Raw genomic sequence first — 11,999 nt, 5'->3', positions numbered from 1 at the left:
GTAATTACGATTCTGAAAATTAGATATGGGCAAAATATGTCAGCCCATGAATTGGAGGATTTTATGAATTAGTTTGAAGTAGATGTAGATTGTGTAGAAACTAAAGTTCAAGATCTTTCTAGCCAAATTATATTTCTCCATGTTTTTCGATTAGAGAAGCAATTCACCTGCTATAGCACATACTAGAGCAAAATTCTTCTATTTCGCATGGTTTAATGCATTAATAAGGAGATAAAAAAAGGTGGAATATCTTCTGTATTTTGTTGTGACTTGTGATGATGCATTTTACAAAGACGTGAGATAAAAACTAAAAAGTAAAGGAAAAAAAAAAAGAATCATTCTAGTGGAGGTTCTGCATCATAATGATTGCTGAAATTTGGTCCACAATGTAGCGATAGTGTGATTTTGGCATTGGTGGATTTAAAAATGATTTAGTTGTCATATCAAGGAGAGATAATACAAGTAAAATTTATACTCAGATATTTAAGCAAAACTAAGGGCCCGTTTGGTCATAAAAGAAATTTACCTTTTTCCGATTTTCTTTTACCTTTTTTTTCGAAATCAATGGTTGGCCATAATATTTTTAATTTTCACTTGAAAATGAAAAATATTATGGCCAAAAATTTTAAAAATTCCAAAAAGTTATTTTTTAAATTTTTTATTTCAGATCACTCCCAAAAATTCAAAAACAACCGAAAATTATATTCATATTCAAACACAACTCTAATTTTCAAATATTATTTTCAGTTGAATTTCTTTTTTTCATTTTTTTCCGGAATTTTATGATTCTTACGTCCAAAAGCCCACAAAGAAATGATAAAAAAAAATATTAAAAAAAATCTCTTTTTCTCTCTCTATTCCGATACCTAATTTTATGCTAGTGAGAATATGATGAGATTCTTGTGTTTGGCAAAAACGTTATCTTATACGTGTCATTATTATTAGTTATTAACATATTCCCCAATCACCATGAACCCACCACCTACATAGAAATACTATGCCTTTATGTTTAGGAAGAAACGAAAATTAAATTATTGTATTATATAATCTACAAAAATTAATTCTAATCCATCTCTTTCTTGTGTTGGACTTAATTTGAATTTGGTTCAAAAGAAAACCAGGTTTGGTATAGAAAATCCAAGCTATGATCTTGCCAATTTGCTAAAATTGCAAAACTGAACTTGAGGGTGAATTTACGGACAATGCCAAAGATTATAAAAGATTCTGAAGCAAACGCAAATAGAATGTTATTTAGTAGTCACTGAATTTAAAAGAGAAACATGATATTTTGGATTCAAATTTATTTTCATCTGTCTAAGTTTGGACGGATCTAGTAACTCTGTTGGTGAAAAGTAACAAATACTCTTAAAAAATTTGAGGTGACGTGCAATCTAACCCAAAAACCAAATCGAAAAAAATCTCAAGCTAACATAGGTTTAAGGGGTTGGTTATGGGTACGAGGGATATTAGTATTAACACAAGAGATGATCTGGCATTGAACTACAGCAATGCAATAATAGTATTGACAAAGACAACCAACGACAGGCACTTTCTGCCACCTGCAATACTTAAATGTAATTGTCGCACCATTTTGATTTTGATCGTGATTTGTGACCTAATCCTTTAATGAAATATCTGTCTTGTTTTAACAATTCTACTTACCTTTGTGAACCATTGTTTTAGATGTGGGGAAACAAACACCTTAACTTGTGTTACTCAAAGAAAGGAAAAAGAAAAAGAGACATCTTCGTTTGTTTTTTATTTTTTTATTTTTTAATGATGAAGAGCAAATCAGTCATCTGAATTACTACAGATATATGTTGTGGTAAACCAATTATTATTTTCTCATGAAGAACGACTATTTGGGTTAGTCGGAGGTTAATTGTTAATCTCAATGGAATAATTTAATGGTTAAGATATCTCAATTTAAATCGTAATATTCCGAGTTTGTCATGTGATATTTTGCCTAGTATCAGCATAATTAAACCTTTCTTACTCCCTATTAATTGTGTAGAAAAAAAAGAGTTAATGTCAGTTTCCTTAACATGAGGAATAATTCTTTTTTTTTTTTTGGTTTAATTATTCAATATTCAAAATTCATTGACTTGATTTTTTAATTCTCACGACTCAAATTCAACTATCTCATCTTAAAGATGACAAGATCTCAAACAAGTCATCACTTCGTTGGTGGTACATGTGGAACAACTAGTGTGCCATCAATATGTCTGAGGCCATAATCCCGAGTCAATTAGTTTTGTGGCTCTTTACAAATTTATTTTTGATTTTATGATTCTATCTCTTTTTTTACACACGAAAAATTTACTTTTACACGTCTGTATTTTACACACAAGAGATCTAAACAAGTCATTTTCTTAATTTTAAAATTATAAACGGATATGACGTACAAATAACATCATATTCCGACACCTTTCGCTAGAAAATAAAAGGAAAGGAATTCCTCATGGGAATTGGAAACTTTAAAAGAAAATAAAAAATAAAAATTTGGTAGTAATTCAGTGTATAGATTTGAGAATTGGAGGTAGGCCATCAGAGCCCACAAAGGACGCATGGAAATGACGCTTTTCGTCTAAAATATCTTTAAATACTAGTACTCCATTTTCTTATCCTTTAGAGAAAATTAGATTGTAACTCTGTTTCCTCGGCCCACCAAAATCTATGGATTATTTTGTTTGTCCATTTGGTATGAGATAAGAGCTCGTTTGGCCAAACTGCTTATTATTAAAAATATTTTTGTTCAAAAGTATTTTTTGAAAAAAATATTTTTTTTTGTTTTTGGCCAATTCATTGAGTAGTGCTTTTTGCAAGCAAATTGGGTTTGACCAATTATTCTAAAAAGTACTTTTGAAGGACCGTAAAAGTTTAATTTTGCAATTAGTATTATTTGAAAGAGATAAATGAATTTAAATATTTACTATAATAAAAATATAATCTAAAATTTTTAATCAATATAAAATATAGTAATTCCAAAGCGATAATATTGCGTATCTAGTATTACTTATTGTCTACATGATGATTTAAAAATATCAAAATACATAACTCAATATAAATTAAAAATCTACTCTTATAAATTACTATATAAAAGAATAGATCTATTTATAGTAGAGAGAATATTCCAAAGACAAATAGGAGAAAGAGAATAAAAATATGATAAGAATAAAAAATAGAAGAAATGTATGGTAAAAAGAGGAAAAAATATATATTAAATTAATAAGGAATAGCTTGGAAAATATAAATTTAATGTAAGGATATTTTGTCGTGAATAAATTAATTTTCTGCTTCTACTTCTGTTTCTTGGAAGAAGCTAGAATTTGTAGCTTCTCCCCAAAAGCATAAAAAATTATGCTACTCAAAAGCAATTTTCTATTTTGGCCAAACATCTCAAATTTTCCACAAAAAAAATACTTTTTACTTCCAATAAGCTTGGCCAAACAGGCTCTAAGTGAGGAAAGAAAAATCAGTCTCTTGCTTGGTTTATAAGACATCATTTATTATGGCTTTATCCCACTGAGTAAAGTTATAATCTCTAGATCTCTCTGTCCCTTGCGAGATATAATTTGTGTATGATAATTACTATCATTCAGGTCGTCATGCGTAATTATTCTTCATTTTTTTAATGTAGGATGTGTTAACTGAAATGGATTATCTTAAATTCTTAATACGTTTTAGGCAAAGGATATGTGTGCGTGTCAACAAAAGTTTCATCTGGTAAGAGCCATATTATGACAAAGCATTACAATCTTCTCCTAATTTTCCCTTTCTCTCCATTTCCTTCTTCTTGTTTATCAAAAACCCGATTAAGAACAAATAGTGAAAGCAGTGACAGTTTTTACTTCAGTGCATTGATTCAAGGAGGTAGTATACAAATAAGAGTTGTATTAATTGTACAATTACAGAATTCAAATGTAGCTAGTGATGTATAAAAAAATGAATTTAAATTATATATACTTCAGTGTAAAGATTTGTGAACGGCTGTAGTATGTACCTTCTCTTTTTATTTATTATTATTGTGAATTGTGATGGGAAAAGAAACATGTCCATTACTTGGAATCATCAAGAAAAGAGGATTCAATAGTAGGTGAAACCTCGACCAACCAGATCCGAGGAAAAAGAAAAAGTTAGCCAGAAGATGAGCTTAAAAAAAAAAATTCAAAACTTTTATCAGTCAGGTGAACATCATAAACATTAAACGTTCTTCTAACATGCTTTCAAAAATTACAGTCTCGAGCTAGGTATCCGAACAATTTCCTAACATAGTGAACCACATGTCCCTTATAGACCAAAGTACTCCTCATCAGCATTAATACATTTGTCCTAATATTTTAGCCTTACTGCAACAAGAATCGTTGAAATCATGGCTTGTTAGTGTAGCATCTGTTGACGAATTAACCAAACCACTTAAATTTTCCTAAGAATCAGTCCAAATAAAACGAGAACTTGCCTTGGTAACCCAAGTACTTCCAGGGTTCAGCTTCAGCCAATTAACTGTTAGTGGAAAATTACAGAGACTAATTACAGGGCTCCCACGTTAGCTCCTTGAGAACCAATTCCAGCAAAAGGAAAAATGCACCTGCCTAAAAATCTATACTAAAGTGGGATTCGTACGGAGTGGCTTTCCAGAAGATTCTGAAAGCATAAACATCGCATCACAGAGGACTGACTATTCCCGACTAGTTTTCTCTTCATGTTTGCCTGAGGAATGGCAACAGCAAAAATGCAAAGTGCTTTTGGACACAGATTCACAAGGAACAACCCACCCTGTTTCCTCTCGACTATGTGGACGCTGGAAAAGATGTTACCTCCCAGACTTTCTGGTGCATGAAAGCAAATTAGACAGCTACTGTTCCCCACCATCCAGTTTTCACTCTTTAGCATCTGAATAGCAAAACGAACGCGTTACAGACTTGACGACTTTAAAAATCTCATATAGTGCAAAATACCACTTTCCAGAGCTGGTAACATATTTTTTTAATACTTTTTTGGCCAAACACATAGACAGACACCTAAACTTAGCACCAAATTCCACTTAGACACCTCAACTAAAGCATGTTCCTATTAGGCACTCCAACATCTATTTAAGTGTACATATCAAACACACATTGCTTATATGGCATATTGGGTATATTACACCTCCTTTGAGAGAGTGGTAACAAAAAAAGCTGAAATAAGTCCCAAAAAGATATCAATAGAAAATTAAAAAAAGATCATTTCTTCCAATTTTGATTTTTTTTCCACTTTCTCCTTTATCGTGTCTTTCTGCTACGCCACCTGCACCACCATACCATCTCATTGTACATCAGCAGCCATAAAAATGCACCCCCAATCGCCAGAAATACATTATCCTCAAGATATCTAATTAAGGGAGTTAACATTATCAAGTAAAATATAAATCTAGAATTCTAACAAGTATAATAATAATTAAAGGGATATCATACGAATTGCTGCGGAGATAAAAAGGAGGATGGTGGGGAAGGGACTGCCCCTTTCTCTTTCTTATTTTTTGGTCAGATTTTACAATTAATTTTATCTTCTTTTCAGCTGACATGTAATTATTTTATTGGTTTGATGACTTGATCTGTCACTTTAAAAGAGAGTGAGGCTCACGCATTAATATTGGTTTTGGAATTATTGAATTTGTGTTAATAGGTACACTTTAATGGATGTTGGAGTGTTTAATAGGAACAAGCCTTAGTTGAAGTGTTTAAGTGAAATTTGGTGTCAAATTTAGGTGTCTGTCTATGTATTTGGCCTACTTTTTTTTGTGTGAAGTAAATAGCTTCATTGATGGCATCAAGAAGAATTTCTTTTTATACTTTTTTCTTTATATTTTGGATTGTGAGGTTGAATGGAGCTTGAAGTGAAATGCGCAAGAATAAAAAGGGAAAATAAGGAATCTAGTAGTTAAAACACAGATAATTGTCATGCAATGCCATCTAGCAAAGAAAAATCTACTTGACAAGAATGACAGTTCCTACACAAACAAGGAAAAATATACTCACGAGGGCCATTATGTAACTATTTATTCAGTTATGTTATATGGATAGTAGGTATATATCTTTACTTATAACCAATCACCAATTTAACAGGCATTTGGCCTCTCGCAAGGTCCCCGAGCTCCCATGCGAGAGATGTTGGTTCACTCAAAAGGCAATAACGTTCCGTCGACAGCACACTCATTCGGAGGAATCTCATGCAATTTCCTTTTTTTTTTTAAAGCCAAGAAATCTCATCCAATTTCGTGATTAAGAGGTTGCAATGCAGAGTTTCTGTTATCAACCAAATCACACAATAAAACGAGAACTGTTTTAGGGTTTAAACCAACATTAACTTGTTGCCTGACCTAGGAAAGTTTGAAGTCTTGATAGATCCCTAAAACTTGAATGAACTAACTAGAGAGGCAACTACAAGAATTTCCCTGAAACTTGAAATTAGAAAACCACTAAATATGGTATGCTGAAAAACAAAAACTCACCTTTGTCATTGAGAAAAGCAGAAGCTCTGGCATTCATTTCGATATTGTTAGCCATTATACCAGTTGGAGCAGGTGCAGCAGATAGTTTAATTGTGGGAGGGGAACAAGTGTTGCTCCTACTTGAGAGCTCATTAGGGGTATGATTTCCAGTTTGATGGTTCACATAGATGTCCAAGCTAGCAGACGAAGACATTCCTATCTTTCTCTTGCTCTTGAACCTTCACCTAACAGAGATGTGAGATACTGAAAAAGGAACAGAAAGCAGTACAACTGTTCTCGTGTCTTATTTCCATTTTGATCTTGAGCAGTTTAGTTATTGCAGTACCTGTCTTTCCGCTTCTCAAGATATCTTTGTACTGATGCTTTCCTGCTTGGGTGGCCTTCCACTGCTTCTGCATAATTGGCTTTGGAGAGATGGGAGAGAGAGAAAGATATAAGAAAGAAATTTATGGAGAAGTAGATTGCTTTGACTTCAAGTCTTGCATTAATTAGAGGGCATTCAACAATAGTGCATTGACAAAAGAATAAAAGAGCTGCAGATCGACCTTCTTAACTTTAGGAAATCCTTTCCTTATGTAAAATATCACAATGTTGCCATCAAAATGGTCAGGTTATGCTGTGGGCTCCATGATTCTGTTAACAGTAACCAACTGATTCTATTAAAACAGTGGTTCACAGGAGAAACGACATTGTTAAATCTTCTAGTCCGCAGACCTTTTGTTTGTAGATAAGTATCTTCTAGTCTGCAGACTTTGTTGTGCAATTCAATTCAAATGCAAAACCTGCTTTATGGAAGAACCTTCAGCACCTCAGTCGTAAAATATCCAAGCAACAGCTGGCTTTTCCTCTAGTTCTTTTACTTTTTTCTTATAATGATGGTGTTCGGGCCAGCTTGCGCAAAAGTTGACTATTCCACCGGGTACCTGCTACCTCACACCAACACAGGTATCGGATACTCTGCCAACTTAGACTAAGGCAGATGGAAGAAAATCACCTGGCATTTTTTGTTTTTGCTGGGATTTGAACTTAGTCTCTAAGGTTTTGACCTACTTCATTAACTGCTAAGCCATACCCTTGGGTGCTCCTTTAGTTTTCAGGCACCACTTCAATAGTTTGGTTGCTTGTGGAATTTCAAAATGTCTTCCATATAAATGTAAAATCTGGTCAGGATGGAAAGTCTTGAATTATAAAGAGTAGTAATTTATCTTCTTCTTTTTTTAAAATAAGTTAATGAGTGGTAATATTTAAAAAATGACAAGTTTTGCCTTATCTTTTCCTCTGATTTTCAGGTACGATGCTGTAATAGATAAATTTTAATGAAAGCTAGAGGTCAGCAAGGCCAGTTAACATGGAGAAAGAAAGCCATGGCCTCACACCACCCTGGGAAGGGCGGGGGGGGGGGGGGGGGTTTTACACTAGATGTGGCTAGATACTGAAAGCCAAAGATTGTTACTTTAACATTGACATGGTCCAGTAGGTCCAGGATGAAGTCCTTTCATGAGAAAGTTGATATCTTCATGCAGTGACCTCAGCTTGATACTTAAGAAACAAAATTATCCAACAAAGAATGGCAGGGATAAATAGTAACACCAATTACATTGCTCAATTAAACTAAACAAAAGAGTATAATAAGTTTCAGCAAGGTACAATGAGAATTTTCCCCCCTTTTTGGGTTTTTTTGGAGTAAGAGGGCGAGGGGCAGAATCAGAAAGAATAAAAGGAAACCAAAGAACTTGCCAGAGTTGTCTTCATAGAAGGTATTGCTTTCCTCCAGACGCAGGCGAGTCACTTCACTCATTTTCCCTGTAAAATATTCAAATTAATATGTTTTGTAACACAAGGACACGCCACGTGGAGATTCAATGAAAAGTTACTTTTCATAGGAAGCCGTAATCTAGATGTAAATTCATATATGAACTTTGGGAAGAGGAGGGGGAGCATGGGAAGAATCAAATTTATCAGCACAATCAAGTACTTTACAGGTTAGGTTTGTTTTTCGATTAAAATTTAAGCACATGCCATCAAAATCCCAAAACACATGGACTAGTGCATTCATATTCTTCAATCTCCAGCAGTAACCAGCAAGAAACAAGATAGAACCTGTTTGCATGGTTGGCATGAGCACCATAGCAGAATCTGGACCCTGTTTAACACTTGCAGCTTGCAAATGGCATTCGGAATGTCGAGCCGCTAAGGTAGCACCCAATGGAGTTTCTGAAGGCACAAAGAGTGGAGTTGCAGCAAGATGCATGATTGCTTGTGCCTGAAAATACGCCAGTGACCACAAAAGGAACTAAAATAGTGAATTGTCGTGACATTAATTCGCTGCAGTTCTGATGTGCATCATAGCTTAAACTACCTTTTCAGCAGGCACATCATCGTACACATTCACCTTGCCACAATAGAAGATTGTCAATTGACTTGCTGGTGTGTTTCCCAAATCTGTGGTTCTGGACTCACCAAGACAAGGGCGATTAGCATTTGAAGTTTTGAACTAAATATAATGGAATTTCTAGAAATCTCAGTCTGTAAAGGCGCATGCACTGGTAGAATCACAAGTTGCCTTAGGATGCCATCTTCAATAGAATTGTTTTTAGCATAATATAAACTACAAGGGCAGAGGAAAAATCAACTACATAAAAGCAGAGGAAAAAAATAAGAAGTGAATGTGAACAAAGCAATTTTAATGATTTGTAGGAAACAGAGAAGAATCTTTCCAACAAGCCAAAGGATAAATTAATAAATGTAGAAGAATATATGGAAATGAAAATATATACTTAGGAAAACATGACTAGAAGACTTAAATCGAAAACAACAAATGTATACAGTACAAGAAATATGTTGTTCTGAGCTGCATGATTATCTTCCAAGTTCTCACATTACATGATAGCTGTGGAACCATTGAAGTCATACTTTAAGCTACTGCGAGAAGCCTAAGGGTTTAGGTTGAGGTAGTTGATACAGCATAACTCCTAATAATAAACCTTTTACTAAAGTATCCCTAGTAGCACCCAGTCCATGCTCTTCAACATTTTTCAATTGTACATATTGCTCTTAACCTCAACACAACAAGCTCTATAGGAGCAACAATGCAGTGACCCTCTGGGATCTCACAAGTGGTAGTAGAATTTGGGACACAACCAACAAAGTATGAACAACTCTGTAAATGAGACGTAGTACCCAAAATAAAATGTACATTAGCAAGTAAAAAATCTCTTAATGCCATGCAAAATGCAGTCAAAGCCCTGAAAGACCGAAGCTCTCAAACGAGATTAAATTTAACGGGCATGAGTATTTACTTGCTTGTCAAATCATCAAGCACAATTCTTGCACATCTTTTACCAAACCAGTTCAAGGACAGACAGGCAAATAAGCGAAGCATTCCATATCAGCCACTTAATTAATATTTCAGGGAGTACAAAAGTTCAACTATTAGTATTCATTTGGAACAAAGCGTCTCAAATTCAAGCACCTTATTTATTTGTAACAAAAAAGTAAAGACCCAGTCTTTCAGGATATAAAAAGGCTTAATTAATTACGTAAAACCAGTGGACGATACGATGATTCACCTAGAAGGAGCTAAGTTATTGCCGGCAGCAACGGCAACTGAACCGGCAGCTATATCACCGGGAATATCAGGTTTTTTCGAATGTTTTCTTCCGTATGGCACCATCCCTTCAGCAGATTTCGAAAATTCTGCATCGGTATCCGTTCCTTTCTGGACCTACATTAGTTTAATATAATCAACAATTACGTGCTTAAACATGCACTGTTACGTTCACAATATGAAATTAAATGAAATGGAAACGCACTTGCTGTACTCTAGTGTCTGGGCGAGGAATGTGAAGTTTTCTCCGAGGGCCGGTGTCGGAATCCGGTGTCGTCTCGAGAAGCGCCTTCAGTGAAATCACCTGCTGAATCGCCTGTGATTTATTCCATGACGGCCTTCTCATTCCTGTACAAGAATATATTAAGAAATAATCTAAAAAAAAATTCGATTCTCGAAGCTCCTAGCAGAGAGGGGGAAAAAAATAGAGAGAGAGAAAGGGACCTTTTTCTTTAAGGTAACGGCGGCAATCTTCGCGAGTAAGCTGAGAAATGTCGTCATCGGTAAGTAGGTGGAGCGGTTTGTCCAGAGGTGATTTGGAAACTGTTTCTTCCGGCGGCATGCTGCTAAATTCAGGTTGAAATCGCTATAATTTCGCCGGAAAATTGGCAGTAGAAGATACCTGAGGTTGACGCGTTGAGTGTGGAGTGAGTGAGTGGTGCCGTCAGTGGAATTCGAGGAGTTACGGTAAAATAGGCCGCGGCGTTGCCGCTTAGATTGTTGCTTTTTGTTTTTGGACGTAGCCCATATTGGGGAGGCAAGCCTGCAACCCCAGGTTGCCACGTAATCAGGGATGTCATTATTGAAAAGGAAGATAGCCCCATCTCATCTTTCGAAATTGGTGATGCCCTTTGGCCCGGGGTGTGGGGGTCCCCTTATTAAAATACCACCTCTACTTCGCAGGCTACTTGTCCCATCACATAGTATTCTATATTCAAAACCAATCTACCTAGGCCAAATTCAAATTTCACTTATTCACTGTTTGGTCAAGCGGAATAAAATCCGCTTATTTCGATATATGTTTTTTTGAAAAGTATTTTTTTTAAGAGAGAAACAGTTTGTATTTGATTAATTAATATAAAAATATATTTAAATAATAATTTGTGTTTGATCAAATTTTTTAAAAAATATTTTTAAATATCAAATTATGAATAAGCACATAAAGAGATTTACTTAACAGTTAATATTATATAAATAAATAAATAATCTCTAATGTTTATTATTGAAGATAGTAATTAAGTTTTTTCATTTTATTTAAGTAAAACATGAAAATAAAATTTAAAAGTATTTTAATTTTTTCAAGATAATTTAAATATATCAAAAAATCATTTATCATATTTATACATTAGGAGAGTTCTCAATAATATAATCTCTAATTTTAAGTATTAGATTTAAAATAAGTAAGATTATTTTTGTATAAATTATATTTTGTTGAGGGTACTTTTTGTAAGAAAAAAAGTTAAAATTATTTCTGTTTCTGCTTCTAGAGAAGGGAAGGGGTTACATTTATCTGTTTCTCTAAAACTGCTTTTACTTCTTCCCAAAAGCACTTTCCTCTCCCCAAACATGGCAAACACCTCTCAAGTTAAGAAAAAATGATTTTTTTGGGGGGAAATACTTTTGGCTTCGGAAGAAATTTGACCACATGCTATTATTCTATATAGTGTCCAGGTTAATTTGTATAAATTATTTACCATTTTCTATCAACACATATAATTAAATATTAAGTGTTTGTAATTTTGTTCACGAAGTCTTAAGTTGATGAGAATAGCTTTTTATTATTTACTGAAATTTGAATTTGGTGTTTAAAGTTTGCACTCATTTCATTGTTTATCACTTTATCTAAATTTGCATTAAGTTAGCTCTTTCAATAGTACGAAGTTCTTTTTTAAAGCTCGAATT

General features: G+C 34.1%; 1 protein-coding gene across 4 annotated transcripts; it reads right to left on the bottom strand.

The window, feature by feature from the left end:
- Nucleotides 1-4,153: 4,153 nt before the first annotated feature.
- Nucleotides 4,154-10,981, bottom strand: LOC104088714 (protein TIFY 4B-like). 4 transcript variants are annotated; one of them, XR_011412429.1, is made up of 9 exons: nucleotides 10,542-10,981; nucleotides 10,303-10,445; nucleotides 10,060-10,214; nucleotides 8,850-8,940; nucleotides 8,591-8,753; nucleotides 8,228-8,293; nucleotides 6,816-6,894; nucleotides 6,491-6,714; nucleotides 4,154-4,893 (listed from the first exon to the last, which is right to left on the bottom strand). XR_011412429.1 is itself a non-coding variant. In XM_009593439.4 (9 exons), the coding sequence occupies exons 1-9, from the start codon at nucleotides 10,657-10,659 to the stop codon at nucleotides 4,880-4,882; spliced, it is 1,047 nt and encodes a 348-aa protein (XP_009591734.1). In that variant the 5' UTR covers nucleotides 10,660-10,979; the 3' UTR covers nucleotides 4,154-4,879. The 4 variants fall into 4 exon arrangements, 3 of the variants coding, with proteins under 3 accessions (XP_009591734.1, XP_009591742.1, XP_009591755.1); XM_009593439.4 differs by having other exon boundaries at nucleotides 6,491-6,708; nucleotides 10,542-10,979; XM_009593447.4 differs by having other exon boundaries at nucleotides 6,491-6,708; nucleotides 6,816-6,882; nucleotides 10,542-10,979.
- Nucleotides 10,982-11,999: the final 1,018 nt, after the last annotated feature.

This window comes from Nicotiana tomentosiformis, chromosome 1 (assembly GCF_000390325.3).
Source record: "Nicotiana tomentosiformis chromosome 1, ASM39032v3, whole genome shotgun sequence".
Taxonomy (NCBI): domain Eukaryota; kingdom Viridiplantae; phylum Streptophyta; class Magnoliopsida; order Solanales; family Solanaceae; genus Nicotiana; species Nicotiana tomentosiformis.
The sequence above is the reverse complement of the archived record's forward strand: the minus strand, read 5'-3'. Positions and strand labels throughout refer to the sequence as shown.